At 42.8% G+C, this 26059-nt stretch overlaps 1 protein-coding gene across 1 annotated transcript in view; it reads right to left on the bottom strand.

The window, feature by feature from the left end:
- The window catches only part of OPN4 (opsin 4), a 101574-nt gene that overhangs the window by 12537 nt on the left and 62978 nt on the right, over positions 1-26059 (bottom strand). The window contains exons 9-11 of the mRNA XM_030204988.1: positions 22674-22854; positions 16314-16466; positions 11798-11866 (exon numbers count right to left, since the gene is read on the bottom strand). Coding sequence (XP_030060848.1) covers positions 11798-11866; positions 16314-16466; positions 22674-22854 — 403 coding nt within the window. The remainder of the gene's footprint in view (positions 1-11797; positions 11867-16313; positions 16467-22673; positions 22855-26059) is intronic.

Genomic DNA, 26059 nt, shown 5'->3' on the forward strand with positions numbered 1-26059 from the left:
GTCATGCTTGTCATTGTGACCCTGTTGGCACGAGAAGTTTTGGCTCAGCGCCAGCTCATTCGCAGTTCTTCATCTCCTATGGCCATGAGACTGAAAGACTTTGTGTAACTATTTTGATGACCTCTCCATCATATAATCAGATTCTTTACCTTATCAGTTCTGTACTAATTTTGCTGATGCTTTTGCTATGCATTTTATTGTACTGATGATTTAATGTTGATTATAATTTCATGTGTTAAGACATAGCTGCTAACACCCTAAGAGTGTTCTAGTATTAGTAGTTTGCTGTATTAGTATTTTGAAACTACGTTTGAACATTGCATATGATTGTATGAAGTATTTGCTTCTAGTTATCATTGATAGTGTGTTAGTATTGAGTTAATGACATTTACTGTTTTTATGTCCTCAGTCTTGACCATGAGTCTGACTTAACCAGTCTAGCTGTATTACTAGTTAGATTGGAGAAGGCTTTTACTCCTTTGTAGTAAATTCCATCTCCAAGGGGGGGAATATGTAGGAGTATTTCCCTGTGTGTCTCACCTTGCGGGCCTTGGCCTGTATAATCCTATGACAGCAAATGGAGACTGTAAACTCTGACCCGCACATCTCTGTGTCAGCAAGTAACAGCTTTGCAGCTTGTGGAAAATTACAGCAGAAGCTCAACACCAAGGACATGCTGTGGGCAAAGCAGGCCCCCTTATCTCCCTGAGAGGCTGGCTCCAGCAAGGCGGGTGAGAAACAGAAAATGCATACCAAAATGTAACAACTTGAAGGTCAAGAACAACGAACTGTTCTTGCCACGCAGTGAACCAAGGAAGATCCAGATTGGTCCCGGCTGGTCACCTGGGCATCAGGGACTGAGGAGAGTGGGAACAACGAGAGAAGAGTTAGTAAGAAGCCTTGGAAGAAGGTGGAGGTAAAAAGAAGACCAGTGAGACCTAATAAGGTCCACCAACTGATGAACTGTGTATCTGGAGGAAAGTATCGTGGTTCAGCTGTACCTGCCCTGCGTGACCTGTGACCACCTTATCTGCTGCAGAGTTCCCTTCCAGCTGCGACTGAGACTCGCTGTGAATCCAGCTTGAGTCTGTGAGGTGTCCCGTGCCAGCTCCCAAGAGACACGACCCTGAGGTCTGGTGAGAAACACGGAGATTCATTTCCTACTAGTCGGGGGCTAGTTAGTGGTATTTACCTGAGCAGAAGGCTGGTGTCGTCATTCTTGTGATCAGGAGAAGTTGCTAATAACTGTACTACCTCGTAACATAGTGTGACTGATCAGTGGTGTAATTTTACCTGGTAACCAATAAGAATTAGTGTTTAGTAGTGTGACGTATGAGTGTAATTTTTATCAGCCAGTAATTTTGTAATCAGCCAAAGCTTGCAGAGTTCTATTTTGTATACCTTAGCTCTATTTTCTTACCTGACATACTATAATAAATCTAATATATATATCAGCCTACGGTCTCAGCTACAGTTCTTTCTAACGGAAGTATTTGGCTAGGTTCCAAGGTTCCCACCCCTAGACCTAATTCAGGATTATTTGCTTGCAGATAGTTCTGCTTAGGGGAACCTGGACACAGGTAATTTATTATCTGTGCAATTATCCTACACCACCACAAGTTTAACAGGGGGGGGGAGGGGAGAGGCCTGGGTCAGCGTGTCTGAAGTGCGCTGCAGTACTCACTAAAACTGCTCCAGGGACCTGCATACTGCTGTCAGGGAGCTGGGTATGACATTTGAGGCTGGCAGGGGGTTAGTGACCACTGGGGGAGTAAGGGGAGGTCATTCCCAATTCCCTCCGGTAGTCATCTGGTCAGTTCGGGCACCTTTTTAAGGCTTGGTTGCAAGAAAAAATGGACCGAGTAAAGTCAGCCAAGTGCTCATCAGGGACGCCCTTCTTTTTTCCATTATTGGCCGAGAATGCCCGTGTGTTAAGCACTCCCCAGTCCTGCCTTTGCTATGCTTCCGACATGCCCCCGGGAACTTTGGTCATCCCCGCGACGGAAAGCAGTTGGGGTCGCCCAAAATCGGCTTTCGATTATGCCGATTTGGGCAACCCTGAGAGAAGGACGTCCATCTCCCGATTTGTGTCGAAAGATGGGCGCCCTTCTCTTTCGAAAATAAGCCTGATAGTGAACCATTAATAGCAAGTTACATCTTATAATGATAAAAGCTCTCCCAAGCATATAAAACTATTCAATAAATCTATTAAAAAGGTATGTTTTCAGCTGTTTACAAAATAATATGTAGTTACAATAAACATTTTAATTCTAAAGGTAGGGCATTCATTCCTTTGCTGCTTGATGGGGGAAAGTCAGTGAGAAAAATATTAGGGAAGTGTAATAATAGTTGATTTTTCAAACAGTCGTGTTTTACCAGTTTGCAGAAAGTTCACTAATTGAGTCATTAAAAAGTTCAATACCAAGCAATACTTTATACTCATACTACCCCTCTCCTCAAGAGCCTTCACTGGCTCCCTATCCATTTTCGCATCCTGTTCAAACTTCTTCTACTAACCTATAAATGTACTCACTCTGCTGCTCCCCAGTATCTCTCCACACTCGTCCTTCCCTACACCCCTTCCCGTGCACTCTGCTCCATGGATAAATCCTTATCTGTTCCCTTCTCCACTACTGCCAACTCCAGACTTCGCGCCTTCTGTCTCGCTGCACCCTAAGCCTGGAATAAACTTCCTGAGCCCCTACGTCTTGCCCCATCCTTGGCCACCTTTAAATCTAGACTGAAAGCCCACCTCTTTAACATTGCTTTTGACTCGTAACCACTTGTAACCACTCGCCTCCACCTACCCTCCTCTCTTCCTTCCCGTTCACATTAATTGATTTGATTTACTTACTTTATTTATTTTTTGTCTATTAGATTGTAGCGCTATAGAAATGCTAAATAGTAGTAGTAGTAGTAGTAGTAATACACCAAGGTATAAGTAGGCCCTTGTCTCAACTGGTAGCCAATGAAGGTACTGTAGCAAAGAGGTTCAGTCATACTTACTCGCCCCACATAGCAGTCTTGTGGTAGTGTTTTGCAAAGTATATAGCCTTTTGCATACCCTTTCCAAATATCCTACAAAAAATAGTATTGCAGTAATCTATTTAAGTCACAATAGATTTTAAAATATTTATGGTTTCACTGCAACTGTCTCAGTCTAAGTAACACTCTCCTCATTACCATGTTGGTGTAAACTCTCAGAGTACATGTAGGGGCTCATTTTTGAAATAGAAAAACATCCAAAAGTGACAAAAAGCACACAAGATGGATGTTTTTCTTGCAAAAACGTCAAAAACACTATTTTCAAAACACATTTTAAAGATATTTTTCTTGCAGTTCGTTTGCAGTGCATCCAAATCACAAGGGGGTATGTTGGGGGCAAGTTGGAGGTAGGATTTGGGTGTTCCTACAACTTGGACTTTTCTGTATACTGAAGAGACTGGGATGGTCTTAGGTAAATCCTGGGTAGGGATGCTGAACTGCCGAACAAGGGCTTTGTCAACGCAGTTTCCACCTGCACCAGAATTCAAGATAACCTCAATGTTTTTCCTCTCTTCATCCAAGTTGAGCACTGCAGGAACTAGAAATTAGGTACTAAGAATCCTGGGAGGCGGGTCCAGTGTCGCACCTTCGGCCAGAACTTGGTTTAAGGATTTGGGTTTGTTAGGACATTTAAGTGTGTAATGTCCCTTTTCACCACAATAGAGGCATAAATTCAATGTCCTGCACCTCTGCTTTTCCTGAACAGAGAGAGGGGAGCAGTTCACCTGCATAAGCTCTTCAAGATTGGGTGGTGGGTGCTCCCTCTGACTGGAAGTATGTGGAGGGTACTGCTAGCTAGGCACCTTCAGCATCGTCTTCTCCGAGGAGCGACATTTCCGGGTTTGGTCCTGGAACCGGATATCTATCATATTACATAGAAAGATAAGGTCATCCAGACTAGTAGGGATATCTTGCCCAGCCAGCTCATACTTGATTTGGGGTTTCAACCCCTGCCCAAAGGTTGTGCCAAGGATTTCATTATTCCAACTTAGTTCAGAAGCTAGGGTGCGGAACTGTATAGCATCATTGCCCAGGGTCTGTGTCCCCTGCTTCAATCTAAGAAGCTCGGAAGCTGCTGACGTAATTTTCCCAGGTTCTTCAAAGACCATCTTAAACTGGGTTGTTCCTTTCCCAGAGTGGAGAGGCTCATGCCAAGGCTTGGTCAGACAGCAAGGAAATAATGTAGGCCACCTGGGCCTTGTCAAAGGATAAATCTCTAGCTTAGAATTCAAAAATTATCTGACACTGGTTAATAAATCCTCTGTAGTCTTTGGGGTTCCCGTCCTACCTCAGTGAAGCCACAAGCCAGATACCTGAAGTTACTGGGGCAGTGACGAGGGCTGGGTCATGGCCTGGAAGAGCTGGAGCCTGTTGCATCACAAGCGCTTGGAAGTGGTCCATCCCGGCAGATAGGTCCTGGACCAAACCAGCGAGCTGCTGGACCTGAAGAGTCAGTTACTGGAGCAACTGCAGGGTGGGCGGAGGTGACTGGTTGGATCTCATGGCCTTTGCAATCTATCAGAATTCAGGGAAGGTGAGCCTCTTAGGCTGCAACTGGGTTGGCAATACCTGGTCAACCTGAAGATTGGCTGGGCCCCGGCTGGTGGCGGACAAGTCACCCGGGCTAGGCATTTGGGCTCAGACTGGAAACAGGCAAGGCAGGCTTGGACTGGAGACAAGGCTAGTGAGGCTTGGCTGGAGACAAGGCTAACAAGGCTGGACTGGAGACAAGGTTAGAGAGGTTGGGCTGGAGAACAAGGCTAGCGAGCTAGGCTGGAGACAATACAGGCAATGCTGGGCTGGAGACAAAGCTAGGAAAGCATGGCTGGAGTCAAGGCAAGCAAGGCTGGGCTGAAGACAAGACAGGCAAGGCAGAGGTCTGGCAAGGGAAGGCAAAAGATCAGACAAGGCTGCAACTTACTAGGACAAGTGACCCATTGCAAAGGCAAAGAAGGAGAGCCTGGACTTTCCTTAAATATACCCAGGCCCATAACATCATCTCCCAGTGCCCCGGAGGGTTTCCTACTGCCAGCTCTTTAAATCTCAGGCCATGGCACACACGTGTGCCTAGGAAGGGTGGCAGCGTAACAGGCAGGACCACGAGGGCCATGGGGCTGGATCCCGGTACCCATCCCCAGGAGAGGTGAGTTGGGTCAAGTCATGGCAGCGAACATGACACCATCCTGTCTAACAATTATAATGGGGTTAGCTTACAATCAAATTCAGAGAGAAAGTAATGCCATTTTCATTATTGGATAGTTACTAAAGAAGAAAGGAAAATAGCTAAAGAAAAGAAAAGTAGGGAGGTAGACACTGACATCCAGTCTGAATAAGAACTAACAATAGAAAGCTTAAAATGGGTAGAAGTAGGAGTGACAATAGAAAATATTTTCATCACAGGAAGGGTGGTAGAAACATGGAATGGTTTTCCAGTGAAGGTGGTAGAAAAAAGCAGAAACAGAATATAAAAAGATTAAGCATAGGAGAGGGCAAGATGGCGTCTTAAAGAGACGCATGCACAGGAGCTCTGCTAATCACTGCTAGCTTGCAAGGATGGGAAAGGGAAGATGCAAACCTACCTGTTGGTTTTAGATTCCACTCCCCATCTGATGCAGATTAAGCTGGAGGATTGCAGGCTTCATCTGTGAGGAGTAGCAGCAGGACTTATGGGCAAAGTTTGGAGGGGGCTTCATTTAGCTCTGAGCTTCGACCTGCACCCCTGCAACCTGGAAGGGTATTGTCAGATGGAAATGCAGGGCTGAGAGAGCCGAAGAGCCCAGGAGTGGCAGCATCTGCTGAGGGGGCTCCATTACCGGCACAGGAGCCGGTTCTGTGGGTGCTTGAGCACCCCCAACATTGAACAAATTCCTTGACTGTGTCCAGGGAGAGGTAATTTCCATTCGGTTTAGCACCCCCAATAATTTTTAAAAGTTGGCTCCCCTGGTCGGCGGTGTCTACCCCATTGAGAGGAGAAGGTGAAATTGTCCGGGAGCAGACTGGTGTGTTCCCAGAGAAATCAGAATTTTGGAGAACCCACATGGTGCAACACAGGTGGATGTGAGACCAGCAGTCATTGATATGGATCAAATCCGGGAACTCCTACAGGGACTAGATAAATCCCTAAAGGTACTGACTATACAATTTTCTAGTACATCAGAGTTTCCCAGTTAGGAATCAACAGTCCTCCAGATTATATCAGGGGGAGACTCAAATAGGAGAGATAAAATCTTTAGATATATCTCAGCTTAAAGAGAAGACCTTAATGCAGAGACAAATTGAATATTCGGAGAATCAAACAAGAAGAAATAATGTAAGATTTTTGAACTTTCCAGAATTACCATTAATTTCTCCAACAGATGTGGTGATACGGTATATAAGAGAAATATTGGGATTACCATCTGATAATTTGCCACCTATAGCTAAGGCTGTTTATTTATTTACTTATTTATTAGGATTTATTTACCACCTTTTTGAAGGAATTCACTCAAGACAGTATACAGTAAGAATAGATCAAACATGAGTAATAGGCAATCACAGCAGTAAAAATATTCAAATAGCAATACAAAGTATGGCGTGGAGGGGCATAATCGAACGAAAAAGTCTATCTCCATGGGCGTTTATCTCCGAGAACGGGTCCGTGAAGGGGCAGACCGAACCGTATTTTCGAAAAAAATAGACGTCCATGTTTTATTCGACAATTTGTGAGCTGGGCGTTTTTGTTTTTCAGCGATAATGGAAAATGAAAGCGCCCAGCTCAAAAACGAATAAATCCAAGGCATTTGTTCGTGGGAGGGGCCAGGATACGTAGTGCACTGGTCCCCCTCACATGCCAGGACACCAACCGGGCACCCTAGGGGGCACTTTTACAAAAAAAAAAAAAAGGGTAAAACAGCTCCCAGGTGCATAGCAGCCTTCCCTTGGGTGTTGAGCCCCCCAAACTCCCCTCAAAACCCACTGCCCACAAGTCTACACCATTACTATAGCACTAAGGGGTGAACGGGGGCACCTACATGTGGGTACAGTGGGTTTGGGGGGCGGTTTGGAGGGCTCCCATTTACCAGCACAAGTGTAACAGGTGGGGGAGGATGGGCCTGGGTCCACCTGCCTGAAGTCCACTGCACCCCCTAATAACTGCTCCAGTGACCTGCATACTGCTGCCAGGGAGGTGGGTATGACATTTGAGGGTGAAAATAAAAAGTTGTGAAACGGCATATTTTGGGGTGGGAGGGGGTTTGTGACCACTGGGGGAGTCAGGGGAGGTCATCCCCGATTCCCTCCAGTGGTCATCTGGTCATTTAGGGCACTTTTTGGGGCCTTATTCGTGGAAAAACAGGGTCCAGGAAAAGTGCCCTAAATTCTCGCTAAAAATGCACATTTTTTTTCCATTATCGGCGAAAGGCGCCCATCTCTGATCGGCCAATAACCATGCCCCAGTTCCGCCTTCACCACGCCTTCGACACGCCCCCATCAACTTTGTCCGCATCCGCGACGGAGTGCAGTTGAAAACGTCCAAATTCGGCTTTCGATTATACAGCTTTATTCGCTTTTGTGAGATAAACGTCTATCTCCCGATTTGGATCACAATATAGGCGTTTTTCTATTTCGATTATAAGCAGGATAGTATACTACTTACAATGTCAACACAATACGTAATAGAACATTTTAATTGATAGTGAAGGGTATAAGCAAAGATGGAACATATAGATAGGTAAAAGAGTAAGAGGAGTTAGAAAGTAGGGTGACTAATTTAAAGAAAGTTGCACATGAGGTCAGAGAGATGGTTAAATATTATCTCAGGTAGGGTAGGAGTGGATAAACATGTCCTGCTGCAGTATGTGCAGCCTGTGTCATTCCTTGTGTGTGTGTGAGTGAAGTAGAGATAGTCTTCTGTTAAGCGGAGCCTTTCAGGAAGTGCAATCAAGAGTGTGGGGGCTACTCTGGAGAAGGCTCGCTTGTGAGTATCACATCATGTAATGTCTTTTGGAGAGGATGTGGCTAGTGATAGTCCTTGAGAGGACCTTTGTGTCCTTAGCGGTGTGTAGAGGATCATCCTATTCTTCAGGTACTCAGGGCCATTTTCTTTAAGGGCCTTGAAGATCAGACATAGTTTTAAATTTAGCCTTGTATTGTACTAGTAGCCAATGAAGTTTTTGCAAAAATGGTGTGTTGTGGTCATGTCACTTCCAACCTTCTATGACTCTTGCTGCAGCATTCTGAATCAGATTGTTTGACAACTCCTGCTGGAAAGGTTGCTGGAGGAAATGGTAGTCAGGATCAAACTCCACATCTGGACATGAACCTGACTGAGTTCTTAGAGAGTTCTTTGGATCTCAAATCTGGGAAAACAACTCTCCTGGTCTCCTTTGTGTTTCAACTGGATCGCAACTTCATAGTTAAGCGTTACTTCAGACATATGAACGAGAAGTTCTATGGCTCTGTTATACGTATATTTCCAGATCTTTCTCCATTGACCCAGGCCAGGAAGAGAGCCTTTCTGGTGTTCAAACTGAGGGTCCTTGCCTTGGAAGGGACTTTTATACTGAAATTTCCTTGTCATTGCTTTGTGATGTATGTTGGACATAATTTTTTGAGCCCAGTCAACCTGTTGAAATTTTGAATGCTAGGGAGAATCCTGTAAGTACTGGTGGAACAGTTCCTTAATTAACCTTAACCAGTTACCATTAATCTGACTAGTCTCTTCAATAATTTTCTTATATTTCTTTGATATAATATTCGTTCTTTGTCTCTGTTATTGTGGGCAAAAGTTTGAAATTTATATTTCCATATTTGATATATCTTGAATTTCCTTCTTTTGTATTTCTTTTTTTATTTCATTCAGATTTGATGAATGTAAAATTTAAAAATGTTTATTAAAAAAAAAGATTAAGCATATTAGACCTTTTGTTGCAAAAAAGTGAAGGAATAATCAGAGAGCTACTGTAATCTCTTACACCCCGATATTCAGCTGGCGGTGTCAGCCAAAGTATTCCCCAATATTTAATGCTAGGCTATGTCCGGGCACCATCACTGAACATCGGGGATAATTTTGGGTGGGCTGGGCGCCTGACATTTATGCAAACCCGGCCGATATTCAGCTGGGACTGCATAAAAATTATACGGGCCTGGCTGAATATTGGACCGGCTGGCCTGCACAACTTTTATTTCCTTTAAAAAAAAATCTCCTGAGCCCCCCCCCCCCCTCACCTGCAAATGTCCATATTTCCCTCCCAGCCCACATCAAGAGCCCCCCAGAGGACCCCCCACCATGCAGGCAGGCCTTCCCCTCCCCCTGGGCCTACCTGTAACCCTGGTGGTCCAGTGAGGTACTTCGTGTAGGCACAGCTCCTGCCCCCTACGACCCCACTCCAGCAGCTGCAGCAGTTAAAAGCGGCTTCCCCTCTCGGGTCCTGTCTCTCTTTTGCCATTTTTCTTTTCCTCACTCCATGTGTCTAGCAATAGCATTAATCTCCCTCCCCTCATATAGTCCTTGCCTTCCCTTCTGTAGATGTCAACCACAGCTGTTAACACAGGCAACCTCTGGCAGACTACAAGGTTGCAGCAATGAAGACAAGCAAACCTCCAGCTGACTATGGGGCCTTCTCTCTGCCACATCCCACATGGGTTGGACGTGGCAGCTGGCCAAGGTTGTTTGCATCAACAGCTGCGGCTCCATCCTTACCTTGCTGGAAAGTGATCTCCAGTTCTTCACTACTATGGGTTCGCATTGTTGAAAAAAAAAAAAGAGCTTTGAGCAGACGGGTAGCTGCCCCCCTTCCCTCCTGCCTTGTTTCCTGCTGCTCAAGATTCAGGAGCCTCTACTACAGCTGAAGCTTCCCTTAGCTCTGTCTGTGTACTCCAGCCTCCTCCTCCCCCCTCCCCCATGGAAATTGCTTTCCCCTTGGGCCACAGCTAACAGGCACAGTGAAGAGCCAACTTGGACCTCCTTTTCATTACTGCACTACTGATCAGGGCCTCATCGGGGCAGGAAAGCCCAGGTAAAAAAAACAAAACAAAAACGTTTTATGTATAATGCTAGTGGGCTTTACCAGCCAAGGTTAAAAAAAAAAAGAAGTTTTATTTGTAATGCTGGTGAGTTTCTAGGGTGGGGATTGCTGGATTGGCAAGGGAGGAGAGATGCTATCATGCCAGACTATGGGGTAGGGGAGAGCAGGGTAGGGTGATGCTGGTTACAAAGAGGAATGGAGGGGTCGGGAAGGGCAGTGGCCCTCAGTTGAAAAAGGAAAACATGGTTAGATACTTGTTGTTTATCATTTTTTATTGTTTTTTTTATATGTTTAATTATATGGGAATATTTTGCCTTGTCAAACATAAGTTTTTACTTTTATTTTTGTATATGATATTTCTTATTATGAACATGGGGGGGGGGGTGGATAATTTTCAGCAAAATATGATTCCACTGTAAACCAAATGAAGCAGCAAAAACTTTTGGATTACAGAATGTTCGTGTAGACCAGGCGTGTCCAACCTATGGCCCGCTGGGTAGAGGCTGAGAGAGGGTTATATGAGCAAGAGAGACTAGATAAAAGTGTGTATGTGTGTGTGTGTGGAGGGGGGGAGGGTTTCATGAGTGAGAGAGACTGGGTAAAGGCTGAGGGGTTACACAAGCGAGAGTGAGACTGGGTGAAAGCTGGGGAGGGGATGATGCACTGTCATATTTTGCCACTATTTGACAAAATGTGGCAAAATACAATGATATTCAATTGACTCTGAGGGCCATGTTTACTAAACTGGACTCTAGGCGTGCTAACCTTTTAGCAAGTGCTGAAAATTAGCACGTGCTAACGCTAGAGACACTCATATATTCCTATGGGTGTCTCTAGATTTAGAATACACTAAAACGTTAGCACACCTATAATGCAGCTTAGTAAACAGGGCCCTGAGCTTTGTTGTTGGCTGTCATTTGGATATTTCCACTGGAAAATTGTGCCACAGGTTCTCAATCAGCGTTCCTTTCATTTTGTTAACTGTTTGATTTTTATTTATTTATTTATATATTATTACAACTCTCATGAGAAATAATACAGAAACTGGAAATAAAATCATAAAGAAATAACAATATTGTCAAAATTGACCACAAATATAAACTATACAAGCTTCGTCCAACATATTTAAGTAATTTGGATCCAAGGTGATAAGAAATTAAACAAATAATTAATGAAAGAAATCTAAATTATTGCAACCCATCAGGCTCTCTTCAGCCTATCTTACATTGTGAACCTGTGACTTAAACAATGATATTTACCTCCTCTTTAGCTAAGTTTGATTTTAATTTTAATTGATGTTAATTTACTGTGTTCACTGTTGTGATACAACTGCCATTAGCAGTGTATCATATTCAATAAACAAACACATTTTCTTTTCGCAGTACGTGTTACTCAAAAGTATAATATTAGGCACTTACTTTTTTACTTTTACTTCAGTAAATTTTTAATGCAATTTTCATTATAATTTTTACTTTTACTTAAGTACTTTGACCTAGTACATTAAACAACACTGACGAGTTCCAGGGGTTAACTATTCATTAAACTGGCAGTTGTTGGACAAACTGGATTGGTTTGTCTTCCTAAATATTCCCAGATATTCAGCTGCATTTTTCAGGGTATGAGTGTGGTTTGATATCCTGATAAATCTGAGTGGTCAAACTTAGGCTGTCTTGAAATGACTCTTGCTTTTAACATAATGTCCAAACATACCACGGATAAAACCCAGGAGTATGGAATTTGACACTTACAGTATGTAAAGAGCTGCGCTCCACTGTGTTAACCTCCACCATGGCAATGCTATCTACATCCATTAATGTCTAAGACACAAAACAAGTAATTGTTAGACAATTCTAGAATAAGATAACAGTAGGGACAGTTTTCAATGCACAAGAAAAACAGAACAAAATGAGAACATTCTTCAAAACAAAGCAACCCAGAACTGTGCTGGAACATGGGTGAGGAGTACCTTCTTGGCCCTTTCCACATTTCTCTCGTCAAAATTAACAGGGTAAGAGTAAGCCCACAGCGATCAGCATTTTGTTAAACACTGGCCTCTGTGGGTTCTTCGATACCAGAAGCGTAGCCAGGTTCAGCCAGGTTGACGGCGCAGGGGGAGCGAGAACGGACTTCCGCCGGTGCACATTTTCAGTGCTGCACAACAAAAGAAAATAGGCGCCGGCGCCAGCAGAACTCCGTTTGGGGGAGCGGACGCTCCCCTGACGCCCCTCCTAGCTACGCCACTGTTCTATACTCAAATATATCAAGGACAATTCTATAAATTGAAGCCTCAGTCTAGATGTCCCAATGCCGGGTGCACCTAAGCTCCATCCCTGGATTACCCTGGCACTACCCAAATGTGCACCCGGTGTTCACTACAAGCTGCGTTATAGTATTTACTTAGTAATGAGCTGCTTTAAATGTATTTGTATGTTTTGCATATCATTACTATGTTTCTCGGAGTAACCAAAATACTAACCTCTGATATTCAAAGCTAATGAATTGGCCAGACACGGCTGCTGACCAGTTAAATAGCATATCAGTGTCTAAACGCTAATATTGAATGGAAGATTACCGGTTAGCGCCTAGGCGTTAACCGGCTATATCACACAACATAAAAATGTAACTAGTTAACGCTGAATTGGCTAACTTTTTAGTGGTTAAAAAAACCCAAATATTCAAAGCCAGTCACTGGAAATAGCCCTGCATTGAATATGCAGGTTTAATGCTAGCAACAGACAGCAAAAACGCTACCTGCTGCCAGCTGAATATCGGGCCCTAAATGTACTTGTATATTTTGCATATTATTACTATGTATTGCATATTATTACTGTGTATCTTCAAATCCTTGCTCAAAGCCCACCTCTTCAATGTTGCTTTCAGCACCTAACCATTATTCATCTATTCAGGAAATCTAGACTGCCCCAATTTGATTGACTGCACTTTTTTGTCCTTTAGATTGTAAGCTCCTTCAAGCAGGGACTGTCCTCTGTGTTAAATTGTACAGCGCTGCGTAACCCTGGTAGCGCTTTATAAATGTTAAGTAGTAGTAGTAAGTAGTATGTATTGTGGAGTAACCAAAATAGTGCAATATTAGGGCAATGCAACCTGTGTTACAGCCCTTTAATACTCATTAAGGGGTAAATAGCATGGCTTAGTGCCCTAACGCAGCTTGATAAATACCTCCCTAAGTGGCTTGTCCAAGGTCACAGGGATCAACAACAGGATTTAAATGCTGGGTTCCCTGGCCTTCAGCTTGCTGCTCTAACCCCTAGGGTACTCTTCCATGGAGGAGGGGGGAATAGATTCATTTCAAAATCTAGAAATATTTTAGAAAGGGCAGTGGATGTATGGAATATGGAGTTATGTTGGCATGATAGACACAGAGGAGCCTTCATCACAAAAAATGAAGAAAAAGCAGCATATGTTTAAGTATTAAAATGTAGTACTTGAAAGATGCAATACGTGTTGGGGTTACCAGAGAAAACGGCAAAGTGGGTAACATGAAACATTAAAAGTTAACACAAAATCAGGCAATCACAGTTGGCTCTGTCTGGCAGGCAGCAATGGGATGACAATTACAAACTGCATCTGCCTGGCAAGCTGTAAGTACAGTAATAACTAAGGGGCTCTTTGAATAAAGTGTGGTAATTTTTGCACCTATCATACCATAAATGCAAATGTTAAGGTGTAGTCTCCGCCTTTACCACACAGAGTAGACCCATCACAGGCAACGACAGTGCCGCCCCAGCTGTCAAAAAATGATAAAGCCATGGCAGTTCACCCCTTCTGATTCTCCCCTTACACAAACACCCATATCTGAATCCCCCTCTTTGGTACAAGTACTCTCTTTCCAATTTTCTCTCCCCAGAACAAGTACCCCCCTTCCTTCTGATCCTCTCCCCAGAACAAATGCCCTTCTTCCAGTCCTCACTCCCCTAACAGACCTTTCTCCCCAAGCAGACCCTGATCCTCCTTCCCCACATTCAACCCCTCTCCCAAGGGAATCATCTAGGGATTCCTTGGTAGTTCAGTGGGATGAGATAGGATGGGAACAGTCCCCCTTTGTTCAAGTCCATTTGGATCTGAGTGGCGAAACGGCACTTATGACCCCTGGCAGTAATCTTACAATACTATTGCTAGGGGTCACTGGCACCATTTTGATATTTGGAGTCAGATAGGGCAGAGGCAGAAGGTGACCACTCCTGTCCTGTCCCACTATACTACTAGGGAACCCTTGATGAGTCTTGGAGGGAATTAGGGTCTGCACAGTGGGAATAGGGACTGTTGGGGTGTGGAGATTAGAAGAGGGGAATCCTTGTGTAGAGGGACGGGCAGGGGGTAAACTGCCACTGCCACAGTTCCATCTTTTTTTGACAGTTGGGTCAGTAGCCACTCTATTGGACTGCGGTAGTGTGGCACTTCCTGACATCATCATGATATACCTCCATTCCACCTACCCATCCCTACCCATATGAAGCAGCTAGCACAGGGTTTTACTGCACTGGCTAGAAAACTGGATATTTGGAGAACAGCCGCATGAGGGAACTATTTAAGATTAGGCTGTGACGACAGATTTAACTAGCAGCTGGGCCTGTCTGGCAGGCAATAAGCACAGTAATGATGAGCAGTCCTAGAGGAAATGTAGGTGCTCATGAGCTTCACAGCTGTCCTAGCAGACCATTACGTGAGTGCCACATTAGTGTTACTATTTACTACTACTACTACTTATCATTTCTATAGCGATACTAGATGTACGCAGCACTGTACATTTGAACATGAAGAGACAGTCCCTGCTCAACAGAACTTACAATCTAATTAGGACAAACAAGAGATAAGGGAATATTAAAGTGAGGATGATAAAATAAGGGTTCTGAACAAAGTGAATCAGGGTTAGGAGTTAAAAGCAGCATCAAAAAGGTGGGCTTTTAGCTTAGATTTGAAGACGGCCAGAGATGGAGCTTGACGTACCGGCTGAGGAAGTCTATTCCAGGCATATGGTGCAGCAAGATAAAAGGAACAGAGTCTGGAGTTAGCAGTGAAGGAGAAGGGTGCAGATAAGAGAGATTTACCCAGTGAACAGAGTTCCCGGGGAGGAATGTAGGGAGAGATGAGAGTGGAGAGGTACTGAGGAGCTGCAGAGTGAATGCACTTATAGGTCAATAACAGGAGTTTGAACTGTATGTGGAAACGGATAGGAAGCCAGTGAAGTGAGTTGAGGAGAGGGCTAATATGAGCATAACAACACTGGCGGAATATTAGTCGTGCAGCAGAATTTTGAACAGATTGAAGAGGAGAGAGATGGCTAAGTGGGAGACCTGTGAGAAGCAAGTTGCAATAGTCTAAGTGAGAGGTGATAAGAGTGTGGATGAGGGTTCTGGTAGTGTGCTCAGAAAGGAAAGGGCGAATTTTGGTGATATTATAAAGAAAGAAACGTTTCTTTCTCTACTATTTAGATTATTGCAAAGAAAGGAAATGTGCTGGGTAAGAAAGTGGGGAGATTTTGTATGCTCATCTGCCCAAGATAAGAGTACAAAGGAGGATGGAAGATAACAACTATGCTGGATAAGAGAAAGATCATTTTTCAAGTGGTCAACCCTCTTCAGCTGGCAAAAGAGATATATCCATAGTGAAAGGAACTCAATAAAAGGCACCAAAAATTCAGCACTGAAAAAAATTGAGCATCAAGTGCTATTCTATAAAGGGAGTTTACCCTTTACAAAATAACGTTGTTCGGTGGAGATCTGACGCCTAACTTTTGGGTGCTAAAATCAGGTGCAAATGCTGGCACCCAACTTAGGTGCACTTGAGGCAAATTTTGTAAATCTGTGCCAACATTTTGCAATGCTCCCAACACACCCATGGCCATGCCCCTTTTTAGATTTGTGCTAATGACTTAGGAGCCGTGCTTGATAGAATAGTGCGCAGCGAGATGCGTGTACAAATTTCTAAGACTGCCAATTATCATCAATGATTGGTTGCTAGCATCCAGTTATTGATGTTTCTGAGCTCATTGATTTATTTGGTCATGCATCTCTGATGTGCATACAAAGTTGGGCGCAATATATAGAATGTGGGGGAGTATGTGGACACAGATATAATGTTACTATGATGATTTGTAGTAGACATCAAAACAAGCATATTCCTTCCGCTTTTGTTAGTAATATGCTCGTATCTACTTTCCATTTAAGTGTGACCTTTACCTCCCTACATTTATACATTTCCAAGCTTCTTCACTTATGGGAGAATTATGCAAATTTATGATACCTTCTCATAAGTTCCAGAATCCTGACTTTTCAATTTTGATTTCCTTCTTGCGTCACTGGTTTCAGTGGTGTCCTTGTCCATTTCATGAAAAGTGTGCCTACTGGCTAGTCTGGAGCTTGCAGTACTGATATCAACCTCTGTGTCAGTCCAGCCCTAGAATAAATACATGTGAAATAATCAAATATACTGCTCTGATGAGCCTTTTGTATTTTTGAGGACATGAAGTTAAAATCTACTTGGACATTGTTCTGTAAGGAGAATGAAAGTCAGCAGAGAAAAGAAAGGTAGTGACAATCCATTTGCACAAAAGTATATATTAGAGTGCTCTTACATCTTTGGACTTTCAGTTCATTTGAAACTAGCCTTTACTAGAGCTATGGTCACTAGGAGATGTAGGAGTTGATATTCAGCCAGTGGTGGTCTGCATTTTTCTGGTTGCTGCCAGCTTTATCCTCAGCTATTCAATGCCAGGCCAAGTCCAGGCACTGCCATTGAATACCCAGGCATATGTAGCTGCCTAATGTCATTTTCAGCACTTTACCACACACAGTTGTCTTTTTTTGTAAAAACATCACTTGCCCTTCATCCCAAACAATCAGGTTTCAAGGCTAGTGCATTGCCAGCTAAAGTTAGTGGCCAAATAAGACCAGCTAAATAGCAGGCTTATCTTTGGCCGCTATAAACTTAAACAGGCCAGCACTGAAAATTGACATAGCCAGTTAAGTTTAAACCGGCTGACTCCCCCCCCCCCACCCCCCCCCCCCCCCCCCCCCCGTATATTCAATGCCAGTCACCGGAAACAGCACAGCATTGAATGCCCAGGTTGAGCTCCGATTGCAGGACTTAGCCAGCCTGTCTCCTGCGGGCTGAATATCAGCCCCAGTGTAACTTCATGGGCTTTCCTCCCCCCCCCCCCCCCATTTCTGACCCTCTACTCCCTCCCCCATTTTTGACTGTACTCCCTCCTTTCTAGTCCTCAGTTAGATGCCAGTGTTCTGGACCTTGGCATATGTGCATCTTCAGTCTGACCATTAAGGGGTCAATTCTATAACTGGATGCCTGCTTTTAGACACCTAAATGCTGCACAGGAAGTGCCTATTCTATAACGTTATCGGAGTGCCTGGATTCCATTATAGAACAGTAGCGTAAACTTGCATTGCCATGCCTAAACATAGGTGTACCTGTTAATCTCAATGGTGGGTCAATGGTACGTGTAAATAGAAAGTCAGTGGCAGGTGTAAATGGATGCACTGAAGTGTGGCATGCAATGCATATAACTTACAGTATTCTATAAGTTGTGTATGTAAGTGTCAGCCCCGTCCATGCTACTCCCATGTTCTGCTCATGTTTGCCTCCATGCAATTATGTGTGGTTACTCTTATGTGCACCCTTATTGAATAGCATGGAGTGTACTTATGCGCATAACTGACATTTTTCTGTGCACTAACAAGGCATGTGTCACTACTGTGCAATTCCTGAGTCACTCTTTCCCCTGCTTGTAGCTACATGTGTTACCTCTGTAGGGACTGGAATCTGGCACCAGGAACCTTCATTCACAACTACCTGAGGAATCCTCCCCTATTTTTAATTCCCTCACAACATGCCTAATCTGGTCAACACATTGGCAATCCTTTGGCCAGAGGACATGCACTAGTGCTCCTTCCAGAACCTTGTAATCATAGACGCTGAATCCAGCCATTAGTGTCATTCTTACAAGGAGGTTTAATTGACAAGAGACGGCAGGAGCATGCCTGGCCCATTGTCTGGCCTGAAGCTAGTATGCAGAGCTTGCCGCCATATTGAGACACCCAAAACAATAGCAAACTCTTATAAGAAATAAGGACTTTCTATGTATGGCTTGGCATGGACCAATAGTTTGCTTTGTTTTCAGAGTATCAAGATGGCAGCTATGGCTTCAGCCTTGTCACATGATACTGTCTCCTGTCAATTAAACCTCCTTGTATTCTTAAGCATTAGTCATCACTACCCTGAGGAATGTGAACCTTGACTTGGGAACATCCCTAGCCCCAGCTATTCAGGGAAGCTAGAAAACCAACTCAGAGCTGGGAACCTTCAGTATGACAGTTCTCAGCACCACTGTGAAATACTAGGCTTTAATTCTTGACACTAATACTCTATACTCCTATCAATAGAGTTCTTTACGGTACTATGTAAGCCACATTGAGCCTGCAAATAGGTGGGAAAATGTGGGATACAAATGTAACAAATAAAATAAAAAGAGGCTAATTATATAAGGGGCTATATAAATATAGATGGCAAGAACAATGCCAGTATTCTAGTCATTTACATGCATATGCATGTTAACGATCATTGGCTATGCACTGTTCTTTAAATTAAGCCAAGATGTGATGGCATGAATTTTGGGGTTAGGCATTCACATGGATGGAATGTGGGCAGGGCACACTTTACGCAAGTAGATCATACAACGCTATAATCTACACATTTTTTTTAAACAGACATTTACATCAGCTCCATGACCTGAAATATAGTGAGCCCAATATTTTATTTATTTGCTTGTTTGTCTGGATTTTGCTCACAACTTTTTCAGTAGTAGCTCAACGTGAGTTACATTCAGGTACAATGGTATTCAAAATGATTTAAACTGCCAGGAGAGGCTCCTGGCCATTTAAATTACCTGTCCGGGGCTATCCAGATATTTTCAGCAGCACTTAAGTGGATAGTGCCGCTGAAAATGCCCAGTTAGCGCCCAAGCCAAAACTGGCTACTCTGGGGGCATTCTGGGGATGGAGTCAGCACTTAACCGATTAAAGTTAACCGCATAAATAAGACTGCATATTTTGTGTGGTTCTTTATAGCCGGTTAAGTGCCGGATATCGCACTTAGGGGTCTTTTTATTAAGGTGCGCTAAAAAGTGGCTAACGCTGCGTTTAGCACATGGGCTTTCCAAGCGTAGCAGCCACTTTTAGCAACCCAGTAAAATGGTTGTGCTTTTCTTTTTTTGTATTGGCCACATGATAATTTCCCAATTAGCATGTGGCTATACCGCGGGAGCCCTTACCGCCACACCAATTGGGCAGCACGCGGTAACATGTCCATGCTACCCAATTAGCGCAGGCACACCTACTCTCCACCCATGGGCACGCCTCCCACGCTGAAAAATAAAAGGTATTTTTCAGTGCAGGATTATCGTGTGCTAAGTGGCACACTGCATCCCGCAGTACTGCTTTTTTAGCAAGCGATAAGCATGTGCTAAGCCTACCGCACCCTAATAAGAAGGGCCTCTTAACCAGCTATAATTTGGTTGGCTTTGTATACCTGTAAATTCAGTGCTGGCATTGAATTTCTGGGTATAGTGCCAGCAGCGATTAAGAAAACACTGATCACTGCCAGCTGAATATTTGGCCCAGTGCGTTTTTTTTTTTACCTATTATGCCAGTGTTCTGTACAGAAATGTAGACGCTTATAGGCTCCAAACAGGCAAGTTCTTGACACCTAAAATAAGCACCTCTTATTAGAATCACCCTCCACATGTCTATTTTAAAGATCTTTCCTACAAAATGGCTACAAAATTACTGCTACTGTATTAAATAACAGAAACATCACCTTGGGCTAGGTTTACTAAGCGGCGCTATGGGCGCGTTAGCGTTTTTAACGTGCGTAAATGGTTTACACACGTTAAACACTAATATGCCCATAGAAATGTATTGGCACGTTAGCGTTTAATGTGCCTTAAATTTACAGGTGTCTTAAAATCGCTAACACACCTTAGAAAACATACCCACTTGAAATAAAACCAAAAGAAAGAAGAATATATTTAAAATTTGTAAAAGCATACCCAACCTCCCTCTGTGCCTGCAACAACTTATGTTCAACAAACCTGAAGATCAAATCCTGTTACTCTAAAGACCATTTTCCCAATTCACCAAATATGTGTCATTAGCTGTGTACAGCTTTACCAGGATCAATAGTTAGCATTAAGGAAATAATAGGAAAGTGGATAGAGAAATGTGGGCCTGCTTCCAATGTATCTTATAGAACTGGACAGACCAATGTTTGCTCATATATGGAAAATAATGAGTTGCCCTTAGGAATAGGTTTATTGATTGATTGGCTCTCTTTGAAAGCAAGATGATCTATAAATAGCCGACTTGTGAAAGTTAATTAGAAAGAGAAGTGGCCAGTGTGTTCTACGCACGGAAAAAATTTTTGAAGGTGCGTAAAGTTACAACCAAAAGGTACATTAAATTTGATTTGGAAATAGGGGTATATGGTATGTATGGTTACACAGGTTTGAGTTCAGCTTGCTATTAATATAAAAATTTTGCAACAAAAATATTACTAATGGATAGCATAGGTGTCAGAATGAGGTAGACCAATGGGGCCATAGCCCCACTAATATTTTGCTCAATGGAGCATCAACAACTAGAAAAGCTTGGAGGGAATGGGCTGGAGAGTGACTTGTGTGGCCCTTCCAAATAAAGAAGTGTCCTGCTATCCACAGGGTTGGGATTGTTCCTGTACTAGCTTGGGTAATTTTTTGTGAGCTATTCTCCACTATCTGATTAATAAAGTAACCTATTTGCTACCCAAATATAAGTTTATTTGTCTCGTATACTGAGGAAAGGGAGGATGGCAAATCCGTCCCAGTCTTATTTGTTAATATAGGGGTAAATATTCAGCTGGCGGCAGTCACTGGCCATGTTCGGGCACCTGCATTGAATATCTGGGTTTGTGAGGCCATCTATCCTTTATCTGGTTAAATTCAATATTTAGCACTTAACCGCCTAAGTGAAACTGGATAAAGACAGGACTGCATTGTAGGCGGTCCATTTGTCCAGTTACTTAGGCAGTTAAGTGCTGAATACTAACATGTAATTGCATAAGTGCCAATTTGCCCCAAGACCACCCACAAAATCACTGGCTATGCCAGTGTTCTTCAGTACAAGGCCCGGAGTCAACTGTGGCCCCCAAGACCTCTGGTACAACCCCATTGTCTGTCTGGTTATTTTTCTGCTACTCTGCCTCTCTAGCCCGTCTCGGGACAGAAAGAAGAAAATGAATGTGGAGAAAGAGTCACATTTTTCAATGACAGGCATTCTCAGTAGACAAAAGAGAATGTATTTGGACATGCTTACAAACTTGAGGATACCCCCCCAATGAAGTCTGAAAGTTGGCTGGTAGGGAAGGATGTCATTAACTTAGGGCCACTTTGGATTCTAATGAGCTGCAGGAGAGTCACCAAATATTTTCCCATGCAAGGCTACAACACCGCTGACCATTGGTCAGTGGTGTTGTAGCCTTGCATGGGAAAATATTTGGTGACTCTCCTGCAACTCATTAAAATCCAAAGTGGCCCTAAGTTAAAAATTAACGAAGACCACTGGCTATGGCTTTAGTGGTTAGTTCTGCTATTCAGTGACTCTATCTGATTACGTGCAGTTGAATATCAGCGGATAGCCCCGCACAAATGATTTAACTGGGCAGGAGCCTCTCCTCAGTTAACTACTACTACTACTACTATTTAGCATTTCTATAGCGCTACAAGGCATACGCAGTGCTGCACAAACATAGAAGAAAGACAGTCCCTGCTCAAAGAGCTTACAATCTAATAGACAAAAAATAAATAAAGTAAGCAAATCAAATCAATTAATGTGAACGGGAAGAAAGAGAGGAGGGTAGGTGGAGGCGAGTGGTTACAAGTGGTTATGAGTCAAAAGCAATGTTAAAGAGGTGGGCTTTCAGTCTAGATTTAAAGGTGGCCAAGGATGGGGCAAGACGTAGGGGCTCAGGAAGTTTATTCCAGGCGTAGGGTGCAGCGAGACAGAAGGCGCAAAGTCTGGAGTTGGCAGTAGTGGAGAAGGGAGCAGATAAGAAGAATTTATCCATGGAGCGGAGTGCACGGGAAGGGGTGAAGGGAAGGACGAGTGTGGAGAGATACTGGGGAGCAGCAGAGTGAGTACATTTATAGGTTAGTAGAAGAAGTTTGAACAGGATGCGAAAACGGATAGGGAGCCAGTGAAGGGTTTTGAGGAGAGGGGTAGTATGAGTAAAGCGACCCTGGCGGAAGTTAAATCGCTTTGAATATTGACCCCATTGATTATTGATGATCATAGGCTTTGGGCATGCACCATTTAATTAGCTGCAGCTTTCATCACATCCTGCGTGCTATGAGGCTTATTTTCAAAGCACTTAGCCTCCCAAAGTTCCATAGAAACATATGGAACTTAGCCTCCCAAAGTGCTTTGAAAATATGCCTCACTATTTTCAAAGTTCTAGCATGTCACATGTATCAGTACAATATAGGTGCAGTATTAGATAAAATTATTTAAAAAGACACAAGGCCCAGAAGACCTAGAAAGAGATAAGATGTTCTCTTACTGATTCACTGTCTGATACTGAAGACTTCTGCCTCTTCCCTTTGGGTAGGCCACTCACATCAGAAGACAGGCTGGACACAGTACAGCGTTTGGTAGATGTATAACTGCTATAAGACTTGGAGTCTTTACGAGACACCTTGAACAGAGACCCAAGACCAGGAACATACTTTGCAATAGCCATTCTAACGGGTAAGCAATACAAAGTTAGTCAATTCCTATCCTTAAAAAAAACACTCCAAAAAGTTAAATGCAATGACATTGATTATAAACATCAAAATGTGTATAGATGGAGGTAGTCTCAATCTCAAATTTTGATTCTTTGATTTTGCAAGTTCCAGGGGACTAAAGCAGTGTTTTCCAAGTCCAGTCATGGAGTACCCCTTGCCAGTCAGGTTTTCAGGATATCCACAATGAATATATATGAACTTAATTTGCATACACTGCCTCCATTATATGCAAATCTCTTTCATGCACACTGATTGTGGATATCCTGAAAACCTGACTGGCAAGGGGTACTCAAGGACCAGACTTGGGAAACACTGGACTAAAATGATAATACAGTATTACATTCTATAAGCTGGATTTTAAAATAGATTGCAACTTGTAAACAACCAGGAGAGTGGTATAGATTAACCAGAAGCAACATATGAGAGACAGAAATATTAGAAATCTAGTTGTCAACATTAGTTTTTATCTGCTTATGGATCATTTGTTAGAGAAATGAGGTTGCTTCCTATTAAAGCAAAGCTTGTGGATGCACTTTACTGAATCACTTAATCTCTCTCAAATGAGTTATTCAGATCTCCTCTTGGGCATCTGTTCTCGTAGAACTCATTCTGCAATATAAATGGTAGAGCAAATTGCTTTTCCTCGGCTGTTATCAGCGTTGTCCCATAATTTTTTGTGCCCTGTGTGAAGTGTTATGTGACAACTAGATGAACTTATTTAGAATATCTGAATCGTTATCTTTTAAAAATATAGTATGTTCCCAGTCTTAGTATGTTCCTAGTCTTTGACTAGTTTCTTTCTCTGTTCCTGTTTATTTTCATTATTTCTTTTCTGTTCCATTTAGTGTTTGCCCTTTGTCCTGGATTTCTTGCATGTTTTTCTCTTTCTGTGTCACATATGCTATAAGTCTCCTTAAGTATCTGACATTTTTGGCATGCTCTAAACTCTAACTCGGTCTCTCCCGCCTTCCATATTGCTGTCAATCTCTTCCTTCCTTCCTTCTTTCTTCTCCCTTCTGCTGTCAGTTTCTCTACCCTCTTCATCCCTCTGCTTACCATCTGTCTCATTAACCTCAGGCTTCCCTTCATAAATTTACAAGTGATGTGAGCTGCTCATGTATGAGACTTGAGGTTTAAGTGTATCTATGCAGATGCACAGCTTAAAAAGGTCACAGTGTGCAAATTCTAGACATGCTGGTGTGCTAAGCTGTGTAACCTAATGAAGCTTCAGAAAAGGAAACAGGCAATGCTTGTGCAGGTCACATGTCACTTAGCTAAATATAATCTTAGGGAACCTCAAGAACTACAGGTAAAAAAAAAAAAAGGCCTCTGTATACTGAATGCTATACTATAAAATATACAAACTTAGTGGCCTAGCTTTTAAAATGCATTAAAAATGAATGTTAAGGTACATTTTTAACATGCATTAGTAGATTCAGTTTAACATAGTATTTGTTTTAGGGGGTCTTTTACAAAGGCGCGGTAGTGTTTTTAGCGCATGAATTAAATATGTGTGCGCTAAACGTTAGAGATACCCATATGGGCATGTCTAGTGTTTAGCACATGTATATTTAACACACACGCTAAAAACGTCAGCGTAAAGGCCCAGACTGAGTCAATGACACTCAAAAGTAGGTCAAACAAAAAAGGAGGTAGGATGCTTCCAAAGCAAACAAGCACAGACTGGAAGAAAATAGTTCCAAGAACTACCAGAAGTCCAGTGTCTTCAAAATTTAAAAGTTTATTCTCCAATGAAAGTTGCATAAACAGTTCGGACCCAACATAGGCTGTGTTTCAGGAGTGTGCCTTCCTCAGGGGTCACAACTCTATTAAGATAAAAAAAAATGTCAGTTGTTAGTCCATCTTGGACATAGACGCTGTGCTGTTATTCCTGACTTTCACATGATTTACTGGAATTGCGGTTATTCTCCAAACATTTTTTTTCTATGCTTGTTTGCTCAAAGGTAGGTGCCAGAAAAAAATCTGTGCAATGTGCTATTCTATAAAGAGCACTTCAAGCTGAGTGCCTTTTATTGATGCTAGGATTGGGTGGCAGAGCCAGTGGTGGGAGGCGGGGCTAGTGCTGGGCAGACTTCTACGGCCTGTGCCCTGAAAATGGCAGATTCAAATCAAGGTAAGGTATACACAAAAAGTAGCACATAGGAGTTTATCTTGTTGGGCAGACTGGATGGACCGTGCAGGTCTTTTTCTGCCATCATCTACTATGTTACTCACGTTACTATGATGCGTCAACTTTGGGCATGAGGACTTATGCCCGCTGAAATGTGATGTAAATCCTAGCGTGCAAGTTGACCGCACAACCCCGGTATTCTATAACACTGTGCTGAAATTTTTAGAGCACCCCTGACCTGCCCATTCCACCCTCCCCCCCATGTCCATACCCCATTTTGGGATGCATGGGAGATATTTTGGGCATGCAGCATTATAGTATAGCACATAGGCAGATGCATGTGTAAATCCAAACTAGTGCCAATTAACACCAATAACTGTTAATGGCTCATTAACTAATTAATTTGCAAGTGCATCTGCCCTGAGCACCCAAATTTGGGTGACTTATATAGAATCTGGAGGAAAGTGCTTAGGGTGATCTACAAACTAACAAACTTTCGCAAACTACTAAAGACCCATCTCTTTAACAAGGCATACCACAAAGACCAACCAATATGAATATACACAACTCCTCCACATAAATTCAGAACTATCTTACAATATCTGCTTGTTATAATAATATCATGTTTTATCATTATCATGTCGCCCAAGATCCTTTTCTATTCTCTATTATAGTTGCACCACTCGTGATGTATTGTAAGCCACATTGAGCCTGCAAAGAGGTGGGAAAATGTGGGATACAAATGCAATAAATAAATAAATATAAAGGTTATGCTCCTAAATTTTAAATTACTAGCTTAATCTATTTTGGATCATAGATTATGCTCATAATTTAGGGACATTAATTTAGGAGCGTAAATTTTAGGAGCATAAATTTAGGAGTATAACCTTTATAGAATAAGGCCCTTAGTGAATACTGCATTAAAAGTGGAATGGAGGAGTAGCCTAATGGTTAGTGCAGTGAACTGAGAGAGAACCTGGGGAACTGAGTTCCTTGTGAGCCTTAGCAAAGTCAATGAACCCTCCATTG

Source organism: Microcaecilia unicolor, chromosome 5, assembly GCF_901765095.1.
Source record: "Microcaecilia unicolor chromosome 5, aMicUni1.1, whole genome shotgun sequence".
Lineage (NCBI taxonomy): Eukaryota > Metazoa > Chordata > Amphibia > Gymnophiona > Siphonopidae > Microcaecilia > Microcaecilia unicolor.